This window comes from Mytilus californianus, unplaced genomic scaffold, assembly GCF_021869535.1.
Source record: "Mytilus californianus isolate M0D057914Y unplaced genomic scaffold, xbMytCali1.0.p SCAF_3, whole genome shotgun sequence".
NCBI lineage: Eukaryota > Metazoa > Mollusca > Bivalvia > Mytilida > Mytilidae > Mytilus > Mytilus californianus.
This window is the reverse complement of record NW_026262679.1, coordinates 64,285,264-64,312,603: the sequence shown is the minus strand read 5'-3', so window position 1 is coordinate 64,312,603 and position 27,340 is coordinate 64,285,264. Positions and strand designations below refer to the sequence as shown.

Sequence of the window (27,340 nt, the reverse complement as noted above, 5' to 3'; positions counted from 1 at the left end):
AATATTCATACGAAAATTTAGAAAATTGAAGAAAAAATGGGCTTTATAGGTTGCAATTCTGTAAATATAGACAATGCAATTTCCCATAGGAACTCCCCTTGCAGCTAAAACTGTGACACTTTTACTATGAAGTTTCGTGAAAAATAATATCCCAGAACTGAAAGTTTATATGCACTACTATTTTATTCAAAGGTCAAAATATAGGGCTGTGCGGCATATTTTCAACATTTATATGCCCTGAACTTCTATGAGTTTAAACTTATACTAAAATGCTATACAACCCTTACCTTCATATTTGGACCTCCTAAGAATTAAAATTTAGGCGCTACCATGTTTTTCTGTACTGGTTACATTCCCAAGTGATGTCTCTATGAGATGAAACACAGAGATCATAAATGGGAACCAGTACATTATCAAATTAACATATCTATGAATATTATATATCTCCCCAAAAGAGGCGTGGTTTGAGAAACAGCTGTATTTACAAAGTGCAACCTATAGAAACTGTCTATTATATTAACATTTACTTTTCAGATAAAAAGAAAAATCAGAACTCTGGAAGGGAGGAACTTCGCCCTAAAACAGCAGTTTTAAATGCTCCAAAATTTATTGATAAAAATAATACAGTTGACTTAGAAAAACAAAGTACAAGGAGAGAAGTCGACATGAAAAGGAATTCAATCTCAAGAAACACAGGTGGTTCAGGTTCAAGACCCTCACCAAATTTATCTGCACCTGGAATTGAAAGAGAGGGTACATATACATCACCAAATAAAACTTTGCCAAAAGCAAAGGTACCACCTGGCCCAAATTTTGTCTTATGCTATATTTGTGGAAGAAAGTTTGGCACAGCTTCTATTTCATTTCATGAGCCGCAATGTTTAGAAAAATGGAAAAAAGAAAATGAATTATTACCAAAAGCCCAGAGAAGAAAGTTACCAGTAAAACCAGAGGTTGTTTCTAGCAATGGAAGTTACGATTTGGATGCTATGAATGTAGCTGCATGGCAGAGTGCACAGTCTCAGTTGATACCATGTGACCGTTGTGGTAGGACATTTGCTTCAGATAGACTGTCTGTACATCAACGATCATGTAAAGCCACAGGTGGTGTAAAGAAAGGCCCTGGTGGTTCTTCAACAATCACTTCTAGCCAGAATCCTCAAAGTAGGGAAAGTAATAAAGAATTAAGCACAAAAAAGAATGTGGCCCCTGAGAAGCCAACTTTTGTTTTATGTTACATTTGTGGACAAAAGTATGGTTCAAAATCTTTATCAATTCATGAACCTCAATGTTTAGAAAAATGGAAAATAGAAAATGAAAAATTGCCCAAAGGTCAAAGACGCACTTTACCTAAAAAGCCAGAGGTATTGCAGTCTGGTGGAAAGTTAGATGTGAATGCATTAAATGAAGCAGCATGGACAAGTAGTCAAGCTCAACTCTTGGCATGTGAAAACTGCGGTCGGACATTTGCTCCTGACCGTCTTCCTGTTCATCAGAAGTCTTGCAAGCCAAAAATAGGTCAAGCTGCAAGCACAGATAATAACGCCCCTAGAAATAATTTGAATAACACACCAACCGAATCAAAGACAGTAACAGCGATGCAGGGACCTAAAACAGTAGTTTGCTATATATGTGGAAGGGAATTTGGAACAAAATCCCTTCCTATTCATGAGCCACAGTGCTTAGAAAAATGGAAAATAGAAAATAATAGATTGCCAAAGGAAAGAAGACGGCCATTGCCAAAAAAACCAGACTTTGGAAAAACAGTTACAAGGTAAGCAATTGAGCTGAAAGTTTAATTGAAAATGGAGGTTTCATATATGATAATCATGTAAAATACAACTCATTCAAGATCTGTGAATATCAAAAGTATACCAGGGTCAAATCGACACATCTTAAATAAGTATCCTCTTGAAGTTTTAATTTTCAGTTTGTATTTGTCAATATTAAAGGAGATATGGTATGATTGCCAATGAGACAACTATCCACCAGAGACCAAATGAAGTAAATGTAAGCAACTATTGGTCACTGTACAGCCTTCAACAATGAGCAAGACAAATACCTCTTAGGTAGCTTTAAAAGGCTCTAGACATATGACAAAATGTGAGACAATTCAAAAGAGAAAAACAAAGTCCTGATTCAAAAACTGAACAAAAAACAAAAGCAAATATGATATGCAGTGACAAACTGCAAACACTGAATTACTGGCTTCTGACTTTGAACATTCAGAATATGTTGAGGTCAAACATGTTTTTTGGATGCCCAACCCTTTCCCTTAACTGGGACAGTGGTGTAACAGCACATTATAAAGGATGTCATTATTTGAGTTCTCCTGGCATCGTTGTAACAAGTCAGTGTGCAAGGTTAAGTTTGCTGCTAGTTCTCAGAAACTAATAAACAGACACCATATATGCATATTATTTGCTGTTCAAATGTATCTTGTAGAGATTACTGTATGCAAATTTGTGTCAAAAGTTTGAAATCACATCTAACAATTTACAGTGTTAAACAAATATATTAATGATGTATAAAATCAACATCAACATATCATATTTTATTGAGGACCTCAATTGAGGAAATATTGTCTTTTTATTGCTGCTTTGACCTTTAACCTTTCCCATATTTTAGTCTCTTCATAGATGCACTTTGGCGTTGTCCTTTGACTTTACCAAAAAACAATTAGGAGTCTTGTTCTATCCAATGGTAATTTTCATGCTAGGTTTTTGGAGCAGGTAGAAAAACAGTCATTCAGAAAGCAAGTTATGCCCTTAATTCAGTCTATTAATTGCTCCCTCAAAGTGACATCAAAATCAATAAGTATAAAAATATAAAGATGTTGTATGATTGACAATGAGACATCTCTCCACAAGAGACCAAATGACACAGAAATTAACAACTATAAGTCACCGTACGGCCTTCAACAATGAGCAAAGCCCATACTGCATAGTCAGCTATAAAAGGCCTCAAAATGACAAATGTAAAACAATTCAACTGAGAAAACTAATGGCCTGATTTATGAACAAAATAATGAACGAAAAACAAGGTCTTCTTAAGTGAAATTATCATACTTTGAAAAATTGTAATGATTGAATGTTTGGTTCAAAAGAGATTAATCTAAAACCAAAAACAATAATGGTCACTTTCACCACAAGGAACAAAATAATCTAATTTATGGCTCATACAATATTGTCTGTAAAACAACCTTTGACCTACTGACCTTATAATCATTTGGGTTCCTGGGCTTCCAAATGATGATTTCAAGCTGCTTGGAAAGGTTTGACATATATGGTTCAAAAGATATCATCTGGCAGCTAAAAACTTACTCCATTTTCAAATTATAAATTGCAGCTTTCACCTTTACCTTTTTGTCATCAGTGGTAGTTATATTATAATACTTGTTTATAAATTAAACCTGTATCTATAGATGGAAGATAAAGAAAAAAAGAATGAATCCCATTGATTTTCAGTACTATCACAGTGATTTTGCTAGCGCTCGTCATTTTCGTCATTTACGAAAAGGTTTTCAAAATGACGAAAGTTTTTCAAATCAATTTAGTATATGGTGAATGGAAGGAATCCAAAGGATTGCGGTGTGTACATGTCCATCTGCTAGGGTTCATCTTACCTGCACCTCATTTTCATGGTTTCTGGCACTGGTAAATGTTAAGTTTTGTGGTTATGTCTTTTTCTGATACCAAGGTTTGGGCTGAACTAGGCCCCATTTTCAAGGTTCATTGGTCAACGTTCAGGATTTTTTTAGCTTACTTGGCCCACAGGCTATGTGAGGTTTTCTTATAATGACGGCCATTGGCCGTCTTCGTCCTACATTGTACGTCAACTTTTACAAAAATCTTCAACTCTGAAACTGCTGGCCCAAATTTTACCAAACTTTGCCACAATCAAGACATGTTCAATGACCCTACCTACCAACAAACATAACAGACATGGCTTAAAATAGAACATCAAGGTAGAATGCAAGTTTTGTCTTTTATCTTGTGAAAACTGCTATATGTATAGATAGAGAAAATCAAATAGGGGCTATGTTGAAATCTTCATACTGCCTAGAAGTTATATTGCCCTTAATTAGGTAGATGGGGGATCTAGATTTAAATCTATAGAATATTTTAATAATTTGTCAAAATGTCATGCTTCTTTCAAAAATATAATAAAAGTATGGGTCCCCTGGCTTTTTTTCACGCTAATAGCGTTGTGCAAAATTGTCAGATTTTGTATATATATTATGCATGGAAAACCTAATTTTGTGTGATAAAAATAATACTACACCATAGAATTTTAAGATAAAATATGAAAAGATATAGTTCTAATAATATGCTTTCAGATAAGAAAAAGAAAAAATGCAGTCACCGAACTCATTTTCTTACTACATATATATATTCTTATATGAGGTTCTTCTTTCCCTTTGGAAACAAAGCCATGTTCTAATTCCAATAAAACATGGGCTGCACGTGATTGACGTGACAATTGAAATTGCAACGTCAGCTGTGTTTTGAACAACGTCGAAAACCAAGATGGACATTTTTTTTGTAGTTTCTTGTTAGAAAATTAAATAAAATCATTCTAAAAGTAAGTTTACATGTATCTGTTCATTTGTTTATCGTGAAACGGTTGATTTTCTAAAATGTGTTGGCAGCGAGTTCATCAAATTAAAATGGATGCATTTTGAACGCATATTATAGGTCTCCTTCGAAGTACAAAAGTTCTAAATTTTCCCATTAGAATCAAAATAATTCTATCATGCCATGCTCTATGCTCATTTAACATGGGTAGGCATTATATTTGTTAACGTTTTACACCTCGTTAACACTCTGTATAAAGATATTGACAATTATAATGCCTACCCATGTTAAAATGAGCATAGAGCATGGCATGAAAGAATTATTTCTTAAATCAAATAGGAAAATTCACAACACATTCTAATATAAAAGTTACATTATCTGAATTATCTCCCCTTATGTGGCAAAGTTAAAAAAAAATGAATCAAACAAAATGTTTTTTGTAAAATACAGCCGTAAAATAAGATAGAACACATAATTTTCTATGTTAACATGAAATGTCTTGCACATGAATTACATACTACCTTAAAGATCTAGAACGATTGTTATCTGCTATTTCAAAATCCAAGATGAAGGAAGACACCCCTTAAATGACGCGTTTTACCCATTTTTAGCTCACCTTGCCCGAAGGGCCAAGTGAGCTTTTCTCATCACTTGTCGTCCGTCGTCGTCTTCGTGGTCGTCCGTCGTTGTTAGCTTTTTACCAAAATCTTCTCCTCTGAAACCACTGGGCCAAATTTAACCAAACTTGGCCACAATCATCATTAGGGTATCTAGTTTAAAAAAATGTGTCTGATGACCCCGCCAACCAACCAAGATGGCCACCAAGGCTAAAAATAGAACATAGGGGTAAAATGTAGATTTTGGCTTATATCTCTGAAAACAAAGCATTTAGAGTAAATCTGATGGGGTAAAACTGATTATCAGGTCAAGATCTATCTGTCCTGAAATTTTCAGACAAATCTGACAACCTGTTGTTGGGTTGCTGCTCCTGAATTGGTAATTTTAAGGAAATTTTGCAGTTTTTGGTTATTATCTTGAATATTATTATAGATAGAGATAAACTGTAAACAGCAATAATGTTCAGCAAAGTAAGATCTACAAATAAGTTGTATGACCAAAATTGTCAGTCGACCCCTTTAGGAGTTATTGGCCTTAATAGTCAATTTTTCGTAAATTTTTGTAATCTTTTACAAAAATCTTCTTCTCTGAAACTACTGAGACAAATTTAACCATACTTGGCCATAATCATTATTAGGGTATCTAGTTTGAATAATTTGTCCGATGACTTCGCCTTCTAACCATCATGGCCAACTTGGTTAAAAATAGAACATAGGGGTAAAATGCAGTTTTTGGTTTATATCTCTGAAACTAAAGCATTTAGAGCAAATCTGACAGGTGGCAAAAATGTTCATCAGATTTAGATTTATCTGCCCTGAAATTTTCAAACGAATCCGACAACCCGTTGTTGGGTTGCTGCCCCTGAGTTAGTAATTTTACAAAAATTTTGCAGTTTTTTGTTATTATCTTAGATATCATTATAATATCTAATATCTAATACTATTAATTATGATTTTAACCTTATTTTACATGATTTCCAAAGCATCAGTAAATACAGGTGAGCGACACAGGCTCTTGAGAGCCTCTAGTTATTCATTTTTATGCCCCATCTACGATAGTAGAAGGGCATTATGTTTTTCGGTCTGTATTCGTTCGTTCATTCGTCCGTCTGTCCCGCTTCAGGTTAAAGTTTTTGGTCAAGGTAGTTTTTGATGAAGTTGAAGTCCAATCAACTTGAAACTTAGTACACATGTTCCCTATGATATGATCTTTCTAATTTTAATGCCAAATTAGAGTTTTGACCCCAATTTCACAGTCCACTGAACATAGTAAAAGTTGTGCAAGTGGGGCATCCATGTACTATGGACACATTCTTGTTGCCTATTATCTTGAAAACTATATAATAGATTGAGAGAAACTTCAAGTATGATCACCAAGACAAAATCTACAAATAAGTCAACATGGCTAAAATCATCAGTCGACTCCCTATTGGAGTTATTTCTCTTAAAGAAGATTTTTATCAAATTTTTGTGATTTTGCATTTTACAACATATATGTAGAAGTTCAAGCAAAGCCCTTCAACAATAAGTTTAACCCATACCGCATACTTGTGATGATAGTAAGCTATTAAAGACCCGGAAATTCATTGACGAATGTAAAACTATTCAAACTAGAAAACTAAAGGCCTAATTTATATACAAAACAATAAACGAAAAACAAATATGATATACACTTACAAACGACAATCACTGAATTATAGGCCCCTGAAATGTGACATACAAATACAGAATTTGGCAGGATAAGTTTACTGGCTCCAAAAATTCACCCTAACCTGGGACATTGGTTTAACAGTACAACATAATTACAAACAATAAATATCAGTTGAAAAGGTCTTAACTTATCAGATCTATACAAAGCACAAAAAACCCTAACAAAAACACAAAAGACACAAAGTACAGATCTGAGAGTACTAGCAGTTACTGAAAGCTAGTTCAAAGCCAATAACAAGTAATAAAACAATCATGTATCTAAGACTAAAATATCAATCAGTGCACATCCATAATCCAATAGATTAAGTTGAAAGACGTCATTCACAGTCAGAGAAAAACATAACCATGTGCAATGTCAAAATATAGATATCGACAGATTGTAGGACCATGAATATACATATATATGTGTCTAATAATAATATTTAGTTTATTTTCAATTTATTGATAACAAAATCAATATTTATACAAATAAAAATAATATTCAATGATCTAATACAGTGTTGAATTGGTAACATTTTAGAGTAAGTTTATTTTAAAGGATCTATAAGTTTACCCGGATCCGGGTATCGTATCTAAATTTACGAGCTAGGTAAACAACATCACCTTAAAAATAAGGATGTACTATCCTGTTTATAATAAGTTTTCTACAGGTACAGTCTGAAAAAAGAAAATTATCAATAGGGAATGAAAAATTGTTCCTTTAATGTTATAAATTTTTGTGTAGTTTCCTGTGTACATGTCAAACTAAAATATCTAAATCCAGAAAAATATTGTTCTTGCTGTTTATATTTGATTTATTTAAAATAAGTTCCTTTGGGTACCATATTTTTATGTCCACATTAAACCCATTTGTCAGATGCTATGAGCACTAAAAGCAGGTCAACTATATTTAGTCTTTTAAATGATTGGTACTTGTAGATGACTGTTTGGAAGAGTTAATTTTCATGATTCATTGGTCAACTTTGTACATAAATCAGGCCGTTAGTTTTCTCGTTTGAATTATTTAACATTTGTCATTTCGGAGCCTTTTATAGCTCACTATGCAGTATGAGTTTTGATCATTGTTGAAGCCTGTACAATGACCTATAGTTGATAAATTTAATGTCATTTAGTCTCTGGTTGAGAGTTGATGAAAAGATGTATGGAATAAACGGAACTTGATTGAACAGTTAGGTGTACAGTACATTTCTGTCTGGTAGGGTTCATCTGACCTTGACCTCATATGTATGGATCATTGATAATGTAAGATAAATGTGATAGCTGTAGTAAAAACTGATCAAAGATAAAACCTTTTTCATAAAGACTTTCATAATACCAAACAATCTTGATCACCAAAGCAGGCTAATCATTTCAGTGTATACACTCTTAACTGTTTTACTAGTGTTTTTGCAAATTATTTAAAAAAATATTATAGATACACAGAACTGTAACAACACAAGGGATTATCAAGGCATGACATTTACAAATTAGTAACATGACTAAAACTATATATTGAATGCATATATTGTCCTTTAATGATGCTTTCTTCAAAATTATTTTTCTTTTTATTGAATTGACATCACAGCAAATTGATATCATTTCAGTATGTATCAGATATAGTGATGACTGCAATCACTGCATATTTAAACGCCATAATTTCAATTTGGAGAAAAAGATGGTGGGAATCCAAGCTCGGCTTTGAAGATTTTGATCCTGATCCTTAAATATTTTATGTGATTTTGGCACAGAGGAAGAAAAAAATTAAAGGCCTCTGCAATTCCACTTGAATTCACTTTAAAAGCTATATTTATACCTATGTTGTCAACAGCGAAAACAGGTCTAGTAACTGCTGGACACAACCCTCTGTTGGTTTATCTATTAATCCTTACAACCTTGGGTAGAAAATTTCGTCAAACTTTTCTTGGATTCTATGGAAAAATTTTGTATTTGATCTCCCGCTTAATAATGAGTTTTAGCCTGTAAGCAATTCTTGCATATAGCATGCAGTGACTTCCTGTTTGCCAATAGTTTGAAATTTTACAACACTCATTGTATAAGGAAAAGTATTGTCAAATTTTTCTTGGCTTCTGGAGGTGAATGATTTTATATTTGGTCTGCAGCTTAGCAATGATGAGTTGCAGTGTGAAAGCAATTTTTACATCTGCAGTGTAGCATCTTCCTTTTTAACGATAGTCTAAAGTTGGCTTCAATGAAAGGGAATGATCAGTTATGCTTCAGTACACACCGACCTCAATCAATTGCATGCAGTGAAACAGGTCCAGATCCAGTATTGGTCTTGTTAACTATATATATTTTTTATACGACCGCAAAAATTAAAAATTTTTTGGTCGTATATTGGTATCACGTTGTCGTCATCGTCGTTGTCAGCGTCGTTTGAAGACAGATGGTTTCCGGATAATAACTTTAGTATAAGTAAATAGAAATCAATAAAATTTTAACACAAGGTTTATAACCACAAAAGGAAGGTTGGGATTGATTTTAGGGGTTATGGTCCCAAAGGTTTAGGAATTAGGGGCCAAAAAAGGGGCCCAAATAAGCATTTTTGCAGTTTCCAGACAATAACTTGTGTTTAAGTGTATGAATCTCTCTGAAATTATACCACAAGTTTCCATACAACAAAGGGATGGTTATGGGGGGTTATGGCTCAAACCATTTAGCAATTAGGGGCAAAAAAGGGGGAAAAACAAGGGTTTTTATGGTTAAAGGACAATTTAGACAATTTAAAAGCAGTGTAAGGGAGGTAATCCAATCCATTTAAAGAATACTGTTGTTAATATGTTTGATTGGGCAATTCGCAACAGCATAGTCATGATAGTGTATTGCACAAAAGCAAAAAATTGAATATAAATTCAAATCATACAACCAATTCTAAGTTCTTTGACTACACTTATTCTGTGTCAGAAACCTATTATGTGTCAAATATTTAATTACAATCCAAATTCAGACCTGTATCAAACGCGAATAATGTGTCCATTTTGGCCACAACTTTTCAGGGTTGGACATCTGCGGTCGTATCCAGCTGCGCTCAGTGAAGCAATTTATTTAAATTGACAATTAAAATGAAAATAAATAATAGATCAAAATGGCATATGAGTGATTCAGGTTCTTAGGTAAATTTTTTTTTTTTTTTGCCAATATCACAATGGTGTTGTCTATTGTTCTTTGGCTATTATTTTTTTAAATGCCACCTTGGTACAAATGTATCTCACTGTCCTTTTTTCTCCTATGTTTGTTCAATTTATTTCATTGATTCAGATTTAAAAGGAGGATGAAGTACATTAAGCTAAAGGAGCCTGTGTCTCATACCTGGAATTTGTGCATAAAATTTATACATTGCAGCTCAAATATTTGTGTTCAATGGAAACTGTGGGCAAAAATCTTGTCATTTGATTATTTTTACTTGACAGTTTTGGTCTTTCCATTATATAGATTTCAAGGTACGGTGTACTATATATATATAGTTATAGGCAAAAAGTAATAAATTGGTTAAAATTGTTATTTTGGCAAAAACTCCTCTAAGGAGTCAGTTGACAATTTCAATCATATTATTTCTAGTTTGATTTTCCAATAAGAATTTAAAAGCCATTATCACAATGTATCAACAATTTAACAATGGCTTGATAGGAAATTATTTTTGTTAGAAAATTTATGTATCAGTGATCTATTTAGGTTTCATAATTGGCATGTATCTTATTTTTCCACCAAATCAATGAAAATTGCAAATTTCAATTTTTTCTAGACAAGAAACATAAAGCATTGACAAAAAAGATATTTTCACTTTATGTTTGTTATAACAAAATGAACTGTACATGTCTGACTTTAATATTTAGACCCTACAATCTTTGTTTCCTTAGCTGGGGCGGATCCAGGATTTTAGGTTAGGGGGGCGCAAACTTAAATTTTCGCAGAGCGGAGCGAGGCGAAAATTTTTTTTGAGGTAAAATTATTGAAATATTCTTTATAAAGCTGAGGACAACCCATGCTTTACAAATTTATGGGGGGGGGGGGGTCGCACACCGGCCACGCCCCCACCTGAATCCGCCCCTGCTTAGAGGCTTATTGTGGTGGAAATCCAGAAGATTTTGTCAACTTTCACAAAAATATCTTTTTTAATCTAATTGGTAAAGCTTTGAAAGAAAAACTTTCCTACATATATACATTGACTTGAAACTTTTCATCTTGTAATACTGCCCTTACAATTTGGGACCCAAAAGGGCCCATACTAAACCTAGTGCTTTCCTTCTATTTGCTATATATATAGTTTCATGAAAAACACAAAAATGGATAAAAATCATCACTAAACAGTATTGACTTTATAATGGATCAACTGGTGATTTTGATTATGTTGAATGAATTGAAGATTTAATGTTCAGCTGATCATTTTTGCCGTTTTAAGTTTCTGTCTATCTGCAGGTTTTATAGATTTCAAGATATTAGCAGAAAACGCAACAATTGGGAATAAATCATCATTGAAGGGCAGTACCCCCTTTTTTAATATGCTTCTTTCGCCTTGTAAACAACAGCATGATAAAATTTTCGATATAATTATACCAAGTGCAGACTCAGAAATGTACATATTAATTGCTATTACAATTAACCTCCCACATAAATCCACATGCATTAACATATGTGAAAACAATATGTCAATTTTGCTGTCTTAAAATTGAAATTAAAAATAACTGGAGAACCTTTGTTCTTATATAATGCATAACAAAAAGTGCTTGTAAAAATGTACAAAAGTAAAATAAAATAAAATTCTGTGAAATTCCATGAATGCTCTTGGCACATTTAAATGTCATTTCAAAACATGACATACGAATGAAAACTCTTTAGCTGAAAGTTATTCTGTTACGTGTTCCCCCCCAAATTTAGATATAATTGCATTAAAATGGAATTTTGAGGTAGGTGTTGTTTCATGTCAATTCTATTGCATTATTTGCATGTTTATGTATTACAGCAAGTCAACATGGCGGCTCACTCCATAGTTACAACATGGCGACTGTGAATTTGACAAAAAAAATTTGGGTTGAGAACTATAAGGATTAAACACATTTTATCTAGAAGTTATTTCAGAAATAATTCATATAAACCATAGATTTATTGGAAATATTTTGCTTTATCTTTCAGAGAGTAAAATAGAACAGCCACACACACAGCACACTTATCTTTGCTCCAGTATTTTTAATTACTGTATTTGTACAATAAGAATCGAAATAATTCATGAAAGCCATAGGTTTGTTATCATTTGCCAATGCTCAGGATAAAATTCCTATATAACTGCCCAGGCCATGTGAAAATTTCAGGGTTGGCAAAGTATTACCCGGGTTGGAAAACCCAGGTCCGGGTTTTCCCGGCTGGGCAATACCCCCAGAAACGGGTAATACTGGGCAATACTGGGCAATATGATTTTTTAAGCTTATTTTTACACAGAATAGTAAAGACTTGTTGTAGTTTCATAGTATTATGTAGCTAAATATATACATTTTATACAGATAACCATTGAGAGTCATTTCAAGAAGATTGAAATTCTATTTCTTCCTTTTCTCCACTAGTTCTATGTAGGCAGAATACAAATTTTGCACACTTTAGGCAATTTCCAAGCTTTGTTTCAAAAATCCAAACTTTGAACAAATGCATATTATTGCAGTGATTAATAAGTGAATTGTAAATTTTAATTGTTATACAATCATATTGCTAAATTAACATCCCAATGGGACATTTCATGAACACATAGAGAAATGAAAAGAAAATGATTATTGTTTTATAAACAAATCTGTGTTATAATCTGAATAATTACTTATAACCTGTAATTAGTGGTGTACGTCAAGGATTTGTATAGTGAGACTATACAAATCCTTGAAGTTAGTTAATATTTTTAGCAATGAACCAAAATTGTTTGAAAATAATTTTCCTTACATATAATTATTAATTTTTAATATTAGTTATGTATATTTAAAAAACAAAAAAATTGTTCTTGGACTTTATGTTAACAGCTTGACCAATCTAGACTTAATAAAGATTATATAGATTTTTAGGAGGATTATTGAGAAATAGCTTTTCTCATGTGTCTTCATGTACACTTGTCTTAGAGTTGCTGGAACAATACTTCCTCATATTTAAACACTTTATAAAAAAAGTCTCAAACAAGTGAACTTATAAATTAAAATACTATGTTTTATTTTTATAAATATCTTTAATGTATTGCATTTGTGATAAATCGCTGAATCTTCTTTAAAACTCAAGCCAGTATTTCATATTACCCAGTATTGCCCAGTATTACCCAGTAAAACCCAGTAAAACCCAGGTTTTCCCAGTATTTCCCACTGGGCTGGGCAATACTCATAAAACCTTGTTTTTGCCAACCCTGGAAAATTTCCAACAAATCTATCGCTTACATGAACTATTTCTAATTAATGGTAAACTTATAATTTCAGGAATTTGCCTTATTTGTAGATCTTGTCTTGCTGATCATTTAAAGTTTCTCTTGAACTATTATAGTTTTCAAGATTATAGCGCTAGTTAGCTAAAATGGCAAAAATTTATCAGAATTGTCTTTAAATGGCCATTCATTCTATAAGAAGTTAACAGATGTTTTTGGTCATCTGACTTATTCCTAGGTCATATATATTTTGTTGTTCACTGCCAGTACAAACAGGTAAAAATTGTCATTTAAGGGCTTCTATAAGAATTCTTCTGACAATTGAGGTTCAAAAAGATGGTACCAGTAGGTAGATTTTGACATTCTGAACATTATTGCCCTTTCAGATTTTTCCTATTTATAATATATAATGGTTTGCAAGTCATTAGCAGTTACTTGATTATACCACTTTGTTCTTTTATTTTAGCAATTTGGCTTCTTTGGTTGGTAGACAGAATCATTTTATAAAATTTATAAACAAGATACTCTGAGGATGATTGTTGCCAAAGTTTTGTTCCAATTGTCTCAGTAGTTTCTGAGGAGAAGATTTTTGTAAAAATTAATGAAAGAAGGACAATAGAGGATGGCAATAGCTCACCCTTACCCTTTGTCAGAAAGTCCTGTTTTGATAAAGTTACTTTAAATTCAGAAATTATTTCCTTCACAACATGTTTGCAATCACATTAATTAGATCTAGTAATTTTACCAGTAATTCATTATTCGCAACAATAAATCAATGCACACAATAATTTCTGAATTTACAGTAATGTGATGTTAAATTGCATAATTTTCTGCTGAACTTTAGCTATAGTTAAGTCAGACAAATTTTGAGAAGTTTAATGGAAAGGTTTGTGTGATGTGCTTTACCACCATGATGCTGTCAGATAGGGATTTTCAGTGTCATCACAGACTGTAAAATTAGAACTGTTTATGGAATTGGACATGTTTATGAATCTGACATATATATAAATAGAAAGGGTGAAGGGATAAAATGTTCTGTATACGGCTCTATCCTTTCAGTATTTTTCAGAGAACAGATGAATGAGCTAGCATCAGAAAATGCAAAATCCCAGTTGATACCATGTCCAAACTGCAGTCGTACCTTTGCTCCTGATCGTTTGGATATTCACCTGAAGGCCTGCAAAAGTAAGACAGGTAAAGGAGGTGGAAAAACAACAGAGTTAAAAAGAAGTGATCCTTCACATTCCACTAAAGTAAGTAATCTTTTTCCATAATAAATGAAAGGTGATGTGGGTATAAATCAATGAAACATTAAAACCCACAACACAAAAAATAACAAAAAATAAGACTATAATCAGCGTGCCATATAGCGGGTTATTTTTGCTAAAAAATTTCCAAAAATACCAGGTAACTGATACAAGTTCCCTAGAGCCTCTTGTTTATAAGGATGATTGTGATAGAATGTGAATTTATGATGTTATCAACCTAATTTAAGATCTTTCCAACCATCTGGTAGTTTTTGTCTCGCTTGCGACGAAAGTCGCACAATGCTAGTCATAGCTATTACAATCTGCCAGCGATTTCATTAACTATTTGTATAAAGCTTATATATATTTCAGAAGGAAGAAGACCTGGATGCTTCATACCTAATGTATGCAGATACCTTATGTTACTAAATTTCTTATGTTACGAAATTTCCGCCTGTCATATGTCCATTGTCCACCTCATTTTCATGGTTCAGTGACTGCTTGAAAACAAATTATTGTTTTTTGGAATGGTGAAATACTCTCTTGTTATCAATAATAGGATAACTATATTTGGTATATGGGTTCTTTTCAAGGTCTACATGTCCGTCAGGTAAGGTCCACCTAACCTTGACCTCATTTCATGGATTGATCAGTGATCAAGGTTACAGTTACCTGGTCAAGTCTGTATCTCAGATACTATTAGCAGTAAGTCAACTATATTTGGTGCATGGGATGATTGTAAAGTGAACATGTCTGACTGGCAGGTTTCATCTGACCTTGACTTCATTTTCATGGTTCATTGGACAATGTTTAGTTTTTGTGGTTTGGTCTATTTCTCAGCAATAGGTCAAGTATATGATGTACTCATAATGCTAGAAATATCTGTCATGTGAGAAATGTTGATAATGTTGAGATATCTATCTACTTACTGTCCCTTAAAAAAAAATATTAGACGACTTTTTATACGACTGCAAAATTTTTGCAGTTGTATATTGGTATCACGTCGTCGTCAGCGTCGTCTGAAGACATTTGGTTTCCAGACAATAACTTTAGTATAAGTAAATATAAATATATGAAATTTAAACACGTTTTGAAACCACAAAAGGAAGGTTGGGTTTGATTTTGGGGGTTATGGTCCCTACGGTTTATGAATTAGGGGTCGAAAAGGGGCCAAAATAAGCATTTTTCTAGTTTCCAGACAATAACTTGTGGAACAGTGTATGGAATTGTCTGAAATTGTACCACAAGTTTCCATACCACAAAGGGATGGTTAGGATTGGCTTTGGGGGGTTATGGCTCAATCTGTTTAGGAATTAGGGGCAAAAAAGGGGGGAAAACAAGGGTTTCCTGGCTAATGGACAATTACTTTAGCTTTGTTTCTTTATGTTGGTACTTTTTGCTATTTGTTTGCTAGTTCTAGTATGAAATATTTTTTAGCAGTTTCTAGAAACATCAAATACTGTGATTTAAAGACCAAACAGCCTATTGTTGATGCGCATCAACTAACGCAACTTGGTAGTGACATAAAAGCTCTATGACGTTGTTTCTAGCCATGAAAAAAAACGTCAAATAATAACGTCCTATTTCGCGTTTTTCACGGATTCCAACATGGTGTACGCTTAAAACTACGTCTTCCAAGAAAAGTGGAATTAAGCGTCGCACTGATACCTAGTGGAAATTAAACACAAATGGACACAAAAGATACTACACTATCTGTAACCTCCGTTCAAAAAAAAATAATAGTAATAATATAAATTTTGAACTCGGCTTTTTGCATTTGCGCCGATCTGCATTTCACTTTTTTTCTTTCACTTACGCCGATTTTGTCTTTCATTTGCGCCGATTGTGTACAGGTATATTATAGGTGAAAGTTATTTTTTTATTTATCATATAAACCTCTTCCGTTAGCCAGTTGTACATATGTTATGAATTGTCAACTATGACATGTATATAACTGTTGTCCCCTGCTCATAAAGGGGAGGTGGGAGTAGAAGTTCGAGCAGGATAAGTCAATTTAAAAGATATTTGTGCACTCTGTTTACATCCACTAAAATCACGGAGTAAAATTCTATTTACAGCATTTCAAAGCACCACAATAAAATCCATAAAAATGTAATACTAGTACAATGAATTATTATCTTGCCGAGAATTTATATGCTACACATCTGATATATAATTCTTTCTTGTCATTTTATCTTTTCTATACTTGTTGTACTTGCCAATAACGAAATCCATCTTTTCTTTCTCGTGTCAAAACGAAGTTCTCGAACAGTATGACCAAAATTATCTTAAACATAAGGGAACACTATTTATATCCATATATTACCATGCAATATACATTCTAGGTTTACTACATGTACATGTATTTACTCGTATAGCAAATAAAGTATCGGGGCTAGTGATAAAAAAAATAAAATAGGCGCTAATGAAAGAATCAAATCGGCGCAAATTAAAGATCGAAATTTTTTTTAAATCGGCGCAAATCTCGTACGCCCGTGTAACTTTACACTGGTAGATTTATATGACTTACGCTTAGAATTTTAACTTAATATGTGATTTTCAAAACTGAGTTTTCAGAAGGTTAGGCCGATAAACAATACTTTCTAGAAGTTTCGATATACTGGCAACGTATGCATGATGAGATTAACTTATGTCTTTAAGATTCTCGTAAATTAATGGTGATCTTGCAATGAAGTTAAATTTTATCTATACTGCTTAATTGACAAAATCTTATAGTAAAAATAAAAATGATAAAGGTACATTGTATTTCGTCTTTTGTTTCATTTCAAATTGTCTCAAGGAGAAATGATAAAAATATAAGAAATTAATATACTGAGTGAATGTGAATTAAAATAAAAATTTACGGTTTTTAAAACTAAAGTTGTTGTAAATTTAACTTATGCCAAAAACAATTGCTTCAAGAATAAGATCCAACATAAAATTTCTCACTTTCAAAAAGCTACAATGACCGGAAGATTGAAAATAAATTTCGATTTTCAATGCCGGCAATCCGGCTATACATACAACCTTGTCTTTGTTTTAATTTCCAAAGTGAGCTATTTAGATTCATAATATGTCATCCTGTTTTGAGAAATACTTTATAGTTTTCAACGGAAAATTATTTCTTAGATTCTAAATCAATTTTTGAATTAAAAACTTATTTGTATTTTATATTTACTGTCTCTTTTATTCAAAACACGTGATGTAGTAATAACGGGGATCGTATTTTATGATAGGTTAAATGGATGTAAAACGTTTTAGAATCAAAAACTTTAATTCATATATTATACCTATAATTTTAATTTTCTTATATTTTAAATATTTGAAGAAATAATGAATCCACAAACTAGATGGAATAATTTGTATACGCTCGTCTTAGTCGGGACACATAATGGTATAAAGAAGTCCGTCCGTGCTAATGTCTGTCCGTCTGTCAATAGTAGCGAAAGTGTGCGCTAGGGCGAAGTTCTGAAATTGACGCTACAAAAAAACCCACACATCTAGTCTAATATAGTCAAATAGTCTGTAAGTAATCATCTTTCATTTCTCTTTTTATTTTCAATGATTTTGCTAATGAGATGGAGAGGACAAAAACAGACTTTCCTTTCTAAAGCGTCGTAAAAGGTTATTTCGAACAATTTTTCATTCCGACGGATGGTGTTTCTGAAGGTTAATTTTGTGCGGCAACAACATCATGAGATCTGATACTGATACATACATGTGATCGCTTGTATTACCGGATAATAAAGTAGGTGAATATAGTTGTTATTCTTGATTCTTGAAAATTTAAATGTGGGTTTTCAAACGTCCAATTTGCAATTTTTTTTCAAACCGTGCGACAACAAGGAAAACTTGTACTATGACGTCAGATTCAATGTTCTGAAGAACGACAACTCTTTTCTTCAAAACGAACGAGAAAAAAACATGAAAATTAATCATAACTTTTTTGAAAGGTCGGTGACATATACATTTTTTTGCTTTATTTTGAAGAGTACACATGGCACTTTCTTTCTTGAAATTTTTATGAAAAAATCACTGGTAGATATTTTTTGATACTTGAAACGTTTTTCATTCTTGCGTTTTATTTTTGGCGGGAATGAAATAAATCATATTTTTTAAGATCAAAACAATAAGAGTCTTAAAGTCTTGAACCTGTATTTGATAGACACAAATCTACTGTTTAACATGAAACAAGAATTATGCTTGTAGGTTTGATATAATGGTATTTTTTGAGAGTTTAAATAACAAGCAAATATCATGTTAATATTCGGGAAAACACGAAACTGAGGTTGCTATAGTGACAAAACTAAGTCGGTGACCCCCAATTTTTTTTATCATATTTTGTTCCTCAAAACATGAAATACCTTCACACAAAATTTTAAGGAAAAATCACTGGTAGAACTGAATAGGCTGTTTGGTCTTTAAATACATATAATATTATAATAGTGTATATCAAAGGGTTCAGTGGTAATAAATTTTTAGTATACTCCGAATTGGTTATTCTTTGTTTGGGTTTTTTTTTTTGCATTAGAGTTACCTCCCTTACAATGGTTTTGTTATAAAGAAATGTTGTATTCTCTTGAGGTGATTAGCTATCAATTTATTTTTAGAAGTTACTCTTAAATGCTGATGAAGGAATTTTATTTTGAAATATTACTATAAAATGTTGCTGACGAAGGTTTTTTAATTTTAGCCATGATTATGATGTCATTTTCTATTTAATACTTTTATGATGTATTTAAATGGGTTTTTATGGTTGCAAAGTCCTAGCTGTCAATTTATTTTTAGAAGTAACTATTAAATGCTGAAAAAGGAATTTTATTTTTAGATATTACTATAAACAAGCATTTTTCTAGTTTCAGGACAATAACTTGTGTATAAGTATTTTGATTGCTCTGAAATTGTACCACAAGGTTCAATACCACAAGTAGAAGGTTGGGATTCATTTTGGGGATAATTGCCCAAACCGTTCAGGAATTAGGGGCCAAAAAGGGTCTAAAACAAGCATTTTTCTAGTTTTCAGACAATAATTTGTGTTTAAATGTATGGATGTCTCTTAATTTGTACCACATTTTACAAAAAGAAAATTTCTTCAAAATTATTTTTTTTGGAAAGGGGGGTGGGGGTAAAATTTTCTTTTGGGGAGGGGGGGCAATTTTTTTTCCTCAAAAGAAAATTCTCTTCAAATATTATTTTTTTGGAGGGGGTTAAAAAAAAAATTTTTGGGGGGGTTCAATTTTTTTCCCCTCAAGATTTAAGAAATTGTCGATTTTCCAAAGAAAAAAATTTGGGGTCACAATTTATTTTGCTAATTCTTTGTATATAGTCTGAAATAGATTTACTAAGTATTGCGCAACAGCACTGTGTATTGCACAACAGCAAGAAATCTTCAATTTGATATAAATTCAAATCATACAACCAATTTCAAGTTCTTTGACTACATTTATTCTGTGTCCGAAACCTACAATGTGTCAAATATTTAAATACAATCCAAATTCAGACCTGTATCAAGCTTGAATATTGTGTCCATTTTTGCCCCAACTGTTCAGGGTTGGACCTCTGTGGTCGTATCCAGCTGCGCTCGGCGAAGCAGTTTATTTTAGTACATTTTAGCATTTCTACCTATTAAAATACTCATTGTTTTATTCAGGCATCTGGATATACCTCATCTACGTAATAAGGCATTAATAATGCTATAAAGTGACACAACAGTTATTTTATTCAAACCGAAAGGTTTTAGACGTTGGCTTTATGCTGAGGCAAGAAAAATGTAACCTTATATATTAATTGATTTTAATCACAGACTTTATTACAATCTTGTTTTCAAACATGACAAGAAGATGTGGTATGATTGCCAATGAGACAACTCTCCACCAGAGACCAAATGACATAGAAGTTAACAAATATAGGTCACCGTACAGTCTTCAACAATGAGCAAAACCCTTACCACATAGTCAGCTATAAAAGGCCTGCTTACTGTTTTTAACAATTTGTTTTTTTTAGTGACCTCCCAATGATATACCGTGATAACTAATTCTTATTTTTTGAAATCTAGTCATTGTAGATGAAATATACTACTGTAAATTCAGAAATTATTGCGTGCATTTATTATTGCGATATTTGGAGAATAGACAAAAATGCGATTTTATTATTGCGGTTTCCTGAAAATCTGCATACAGATATATATCAGATATCAAAATGCGAGTTCTTATTATTGGGAGACTCCCACTGTCACATTATTCGCATTAATAAAAACGTCGCAATAATTTTTGAATTTACAGTATATGGAGATGAATAACATTTTATTATTATTTCAAGAAGTAAATGCAGCCGAGGCATGCAATGCTAAATGTAACTTAAAAGAGAAATAGAAAAATACATTTTTTTGGTAACATATATATATTTAGTTTACGGTATATGGACATATTCATTTGCTCATTTTAGAACCTCACTGGTGGAATAATTTACTCTTAATTTTTTTTTAATTTCACCATATATATGTGTAACATATGAACAGACAATAATAAGAATACAGTTATAACATTTCGTATTGAATCCAATAAGATAAATTGTCTTTATCCAATTTACTCTAAATATTTATATATTTTTTTTATTAATAATTTTTTTTTGTGATTAGTTATTCATTTTTATTAATTTCACAAACTTGCATCAATATTTACTTTTTAGTTCAACAATTGTGTGGAGTCCTTTATTCAATGAAACCAAGTAGTTGAATTATGCTATGTTAAGTGTCCAGCAACATATCACTACAAAAGTCCAAAAGTCTGAAAAGACCATTTTTTGACATGATTTGCATGAACAATTACTCGACATTTTCAAAAAGTATGACTTATGTCTTAATTTTTCTTGACAAATTCTGACTTATATTAAATTTGTTTGAAAATTACTTGACATATTCTCGACATTCTGAATACGGTCTTAAAATTTCTTGACAAATTCTTGACATTTGAATACTGTCTTGAAATTTCTCGACAGGTTCTCGACATTCTTTTTTTTCTCAGTATGGCTTGACATATTCTGAACATTTTGAATTGTGTCTTGAATTTACTTGAAAATTCTGAGCTTTACAAATCATGACCAATATACATGATTTATATTTTGCCTTATTTCTCTTTATAGAATATACTGTTATTTCAAGTTACACTTATTACAACAACAACAAAAAATTGGGCATGTAAATATTTTTAAATACTTTTACAAAAATTTCAGACAAAAAGAGAATGTCAAGTAAAAATTCATGCAAATTCAGACAAAAATTGGTCTTTTCAGACTTTTAGACTTTTGTAGTGTATGTTGCATACATATTCAGGACACGAACATGTCAATGTGTTGTAGAAAACGAACAATGTTTTGTACTACACAATACTGTGTAGTCTTTTTATAAGCTCAAAAGTTAACAGTCTAGTGAATAACTTGTGTCATTCTATTGATACTAAATAAAACTGATTGTTCTGATTCATAGCCGTCCAGCCTTTATCCATAATTTTGCATACTCAGCAGAGAAACAGAGAAGCAGAAAAGATCAGTTTCCGATTTTATTTAACCTTGATGGGAATAAAACACACAACCTCCTATACTCATAGGCAAGCTCTCTGCTGTGAAACGTAATCCATATGATTTTATAGTTTAGTTTAAACATATTTTATTTGCTTAATCTAAGCTAAATAGATGAGACACTAGTAAATCATACCTATGTAGTCTTTCTCTATAATACAATAGAATTATATATATATATACACATTTGTATAATAATGATATTATGAGCATACATGTAAAAGGAACAAATTTATTGTATATTAAATAAATTAACCTATTGTTGTATACATAATTTTCGTTAATAAATAAGGGTTGCTAGTTCACAGTCTGGTATCTGTATCATTCCGGAATCGGAAAGGGTTATTCCGTATCTGGCATGATATTAACGCTCTTTCTCTCATTTCTTGTCAATGCGGGTAGCAGACCTTATTTTTATTGAGTGCAAAATATTAGAACAAAAACTATCTTATTCGTTATTATATGTGTCCTTAACATACAAAAGTCCCCCAAGGATACAGAACTATAAATAAAAAAAAGAAAATAATATTATTCTATGATTATGACTTAGGTTTTGATGATGATGTCCACGATAATGATTATCTGTGCCAGAATCAATAACACTTTATGAAGATACAAGAAATCATTTGACCTTTTAATAAATCTTGAACATATATTTGAAAATTAAGAGATTTTGTTCATTCTAATTAAAAGTTCAAAGTCTCTGCAAATTAAAAGGAAAATGATTATTAATGTTCTAATGCTTGGATATATAATAATTTTTATAAACAAGTCTAAATTGAAAACAACGTTCAAACCTATGATTGCGTTGGATAAAAAACGCAATTTTTATACGTGTGCATGCAAAACAAATTTCTTGGTAGAGGGGTCTAAATACAGCACAAACAACATTTTTCAAAAGACCAAAAAAGTGAAAAAGTATATTTTAATAAAACGCATTTGACTAACAGGTCGAACAACAAATGTTCTTAAACCCTGCTTTTATTGTATATCACTGATGACGTCACATAAATAAAGAACACAATTTTCTGCAAATCTTTGAAAAGGAAGGATAAAAATCATTAGAGAAACAGATTCTACCACTATAACTCGTGTATTACGATATTACTCCACTCTCAACAGTTAAATTTTAAGTATTTAAAAAGCTCGGCAAGCCTCACGTTTTAAATATTAAAATTTAACTGTCTCGAGAGGAGAAATATTGTAACACACTTGTTGCAGTGGTGGAATCTATACTTCTCTGTCTTAATATAATATTTATTAATTAAAATATCGATTCTTTTGATAAAGGTTGGGGTACTGGATGTTTCAGGTACTCACCCCTAGCACAAAAGGATTGTAGTGTACCCCTTTAGGAATGCACAGATTGTACTTCAATTTATTTGAAAATAATTTGCATTAAACATCTTGATTTGAAGAAAATTAATTACATTTCCAAAACATATGAAGTGCAATTACCATCACATATTCATGTATCCCAATTAAGTTCTTTTAAAATAATGAATTCTGATTTGTTGCAAAGCGTCCAAAAATATCTTTGTATTATTAATCAAGTCTTCTAATTGGAAAAAAATATTTTTACAGACACCTGTGATAAGAAGACCACCAACAGTTGTTTGTTATTTATGTGGTCGTGAATTTGGTTCCAAGTCCATAAGTATTCATGAACCCCAGTGTCTAGAAAAGTGGAAAATAGAGAACAATAAACTACCAAAGAACCAACAAAGACCAGCGCCTAGAAAACCTGAGATTCGACACGTAGGAGGTAATTTGATTCAACCCCTAAGCTCACCTCTATCAAGTATGAGAATAAATGCATTTGAGAACAAATTTATTACTGTACATTTGATTCTCACAAACTAAGATGTAGCCACCTCCAGTGCTAACTCTATTCACACTAAGATATAGTTACTGAAATACCTTCCATGTCTACTAATATATTCACAAAAGAACTTTGACAAATTCAGATTTTATCTTAGAGCTCATATCCTCAAGTAAGTATGTTATTAGTTTTGTCAATTTGATTGCAAGTTTGTTCATTAGGGCTGCACATCAAGGATGTGGGAGCCCTATAGTTTTCACTTTGTCCATCTGTCTGTCTGTTCGGATGTCTGTCTGTTTGTCTGTCAACAATTTTTGTAATCGCAAAATCTCCAAAAGTAAAGATAGGAGGCCACTGAAATTTTGCACAGTTGTTGTGTATAATATGTGCATATAATATTTTTGTGAAATTCGGCTCATTAATTTAGAAAAAATAACTGTGATTGACAAATGAAAAAAATGGAAAAAACTTACTCTTTTTAAAAAAATCACAAATTTTAAGAAGCATCTTCTTTTATGATGTCATCAAAAATTTGATATATGATATAGGCATAATATGCATTCCAAATTGTTTCCTCTAGTCAAAATTGTGTTAAAAAATGATAAATTCTGAGGATTTTTGCTAGGAAATAAATGAAAAAGATATAATTTGCTATTATGAAATGATTCTCTTTGTCAGAACTATTGGTTGTCGAACATTTATGAAAATGCAAACCAAAAAACATAGTGCATGGATTTTAACAAAACCAATATTAATCGGGAACACATCCTGAACTAATTGCTTGTGTCAAAATTTATGAAAATTGACAACTTGCGAACATTTTCTTTGTATGCATCAGTCTAAAAAAGTGCTAGCGGTGCCCTTGTTGACATGTCAGTTTTCTCTAGTTTTTATTAAGTAAGCCAACTGATACAATACAACTAAGATTGACATTTGACATTATGATTAACAATCAATTCAGATCAAAGGCTGACTTTTGATTTGAAACTCCTTCTTTTTCATACAATCTTAATTGACTAAACTTTTAAACTTTTGACTGACATAATTCAGTGACAGCTTTATTACTGCTTGTCTATGTCAAATAACATGTGTATATGTTCTAGATCTGGACCATATGAGTATTTGGACCATACTCTTAGGACCATATTAAATGGCCGGACTATATGAGTATTTAGACCATATAGGTATTTTTCAAATAAATTCTAACTTCCTTCGCAGGAACTCACAGTTCGTTCACCGGATCAAATCAGCACACTTAGCTACTACATGATTAATCCTTAATCTTTGACATATTGTCTAAGTCTTGGTGTATCTATTATCTTGCTGTTGCTTAAGTCAATTTAAGGCGCCATTATCCTGTAGTAAGACATATTTTTCGTCCGTAAATGAAACCAAAGGCAATAGGTGTCATGTAAAAATGTATTGTTTTTTATCTTTCTAAATGCATTATGTATTTAGAGTTACGCCCCTTAGATATCCAAGCATTGTTAGTCAGCCATTGTTATCTTATTGACGTACACCACATGGTTGCAGATGTAAAACTTGAATAATGGAGCAACTAAAGTCTGCAGAAACACTAAATTTGGATGGGAATTTAGCCGAAAACTATAAAGGCTGGATTCAATCATTTGAACTTTATCTAACCGCTACAGGAATCGGAGAAAGGTCAGAGAAGGTGCAAGTGCCTACTTTTCTGCATTTCGCAGGCTCTGAAGCACAAAGTGTTTACTTTACTTTTGAAATTGCTCTGGATGATAAAGGGAAAATTTATGTACTGAAAGCTAAATTCAAGGATTACTTTGAGCCGAGAAAGGAAAAACCTACAAGATTCTAATCTCATTAGTATGGCAGTCACAGATACAATTAAAGTAATAGTTGCCTCAGTTTATTTCTTTAATAATCATATGTAGTTACACAATTATGTTTTTTCCTCTTGTCAGAAACTACCAACTAAATATCTAGCACTAAATAGAACTTTTTTTTATATCAAAAAGGAAAAGAAAGTATCATATATCAATTGAAATTAAATCAAAAAACTGTTTTGTTTATCATGTTTATAAAATACATTGTTTCTCTTTAATCAATAAATTGAAACATTGCATTTACATAGAAATATATACATTTAGCAAGGAGATCTAACCAAAATTCTGTTAATGCCTGTGGTATGGGTTATTTTCACTTTTAGGATCATTATTCTTCTGTCAGCAGTGCCATTCGTGCTTCTGTAGTTATTATCATAAGAAAACAGATTTCAGTCAAAGTTGATGTTGAATATCACCTCCAATCCATAGTTCGTACAAAAATTTCAATGGCAGACAGAAAAAATTGTTTAAAAACAATCAATGTTTGACAAGCAATTTGGAAAGGAATGACGTTTTTAATACAATAAATGGATGAATTATTAACTAAAGGCAATTTTCAGCATATCCTTATGAAGTAACAAAACTTCTTTTGCCCAAAATTAGAATGTTTTAATGTACAATTGTATGCTCTCGAGTGACAAGTACTGGTATTGAAAGAAATACTTAAAAAAAAGTTGATTCTTTAAAATAACATACAACCAATCTGTTTAGTCAATGCTTTCACCTCTTTTCTAAAGTAATAAATTGTTTATGTCTTTGAACTTCTTTACTTTTAAATAAAAAAAATTGCTGTTTAGTCGATTTGGTAATAATGAAAAATTGCTGATGACGATAGCAACTGAAATGACAACATTACGCTTTTACACTGACAGCAGTAATTGCAGGTGAGACACAGGTTTCCGCAGAACCCTTTACAAATTTTATTCTCAAACACATAAGTATCAAAAGTATGAAGTTACTACTAGAAAGAGGGGGGATGGGGGGATGTTGGAGGGAGGAAAAATGTAAAACAACTTGAATATTGACAACATGCCCTTTTCAACTTTGTAACCAATGTCACATTAATTGAACAGACCTCTACAAATTCCTTATATACACCCAACTGAAACCACCTGTGCAAAATATTTCCTGGGAAAATACCATGTAGGGGAAACCCCTAAATAGAATAATAGAACATAAAGAAATAGATTTATTTTCTAACTCATTTCATTTATGCTAAAATAAATATAGTCTGATATAAACAACAAAAAATTCAGTGGGTTGTAAGTTTGTTACAAAGATCGCATTGCAAAGGGGGTCTTTAAGAAAGAAAGAATTGCAAACCCATATTAAAAAATACTAAAGGTTTCTGTTCAATGCTATTCTTGATATACCTGTCCTTAGCTTTAGATCTGTTTGTTGCCCAAGGCCTGTGTAATTTAAGTAGGCGGTGAGGAACCTTATTATTAATAGCTGCCAAAACTCTCCCACTGTGTAAGGCTGTGAAGAGCATAACAATTATCTATCTAAACATAATATCTTTAAGTGCTGACAGAAAAATTTCCCTACATC

General features: G+C 32.0%; 1 protein-coding gene and 1 long non-coding RNA gene across 4 annotated transcripts in view; one reads left to right on the top strand and one right to left on the bottom strand.

The window, feature by feature from the left end:
* LOC127733121 (zinc finger protein 474-like) overlaps positions 1–27,340 on the top strand; it is a 70,350-nt gene that overhangs the window by 19,471 nt on the left and 23,539 nt on the right. For all 3 annotated transcript variants that reach the window (XM_052242428.1, XM_052242427.1, XM_052242429.1), the window contains exons 3-5: positions 535–1,774; positions 14,353–14,536; positions 23,690–23,870. In XM_052242428.1, the coding sequence (XP_052098388.1) occupies positions 535–1,774; positions 14,353–14,536; positions 23,690–23,870 (1,605 nt within the window). The remainder of the gene's footprint in view (positions 1–534; positions 1,775–14,352; positions 14,537–23,689; positions 23,871–27,340) is intronic.
* On the bottom strand, positions 9,419–20,405 carry LOC127733226 (uncharacterized). Its single transcript, XR_007996927.1, has 2 exons — positions 20,033–20,405; positions 9,419–9,850 (listed from the first exon to the last, which is right to left on the bottom strand). It is a non-coding gene; the product is annotated as an uncharacterized LOC127733226 (long non-coding RNA).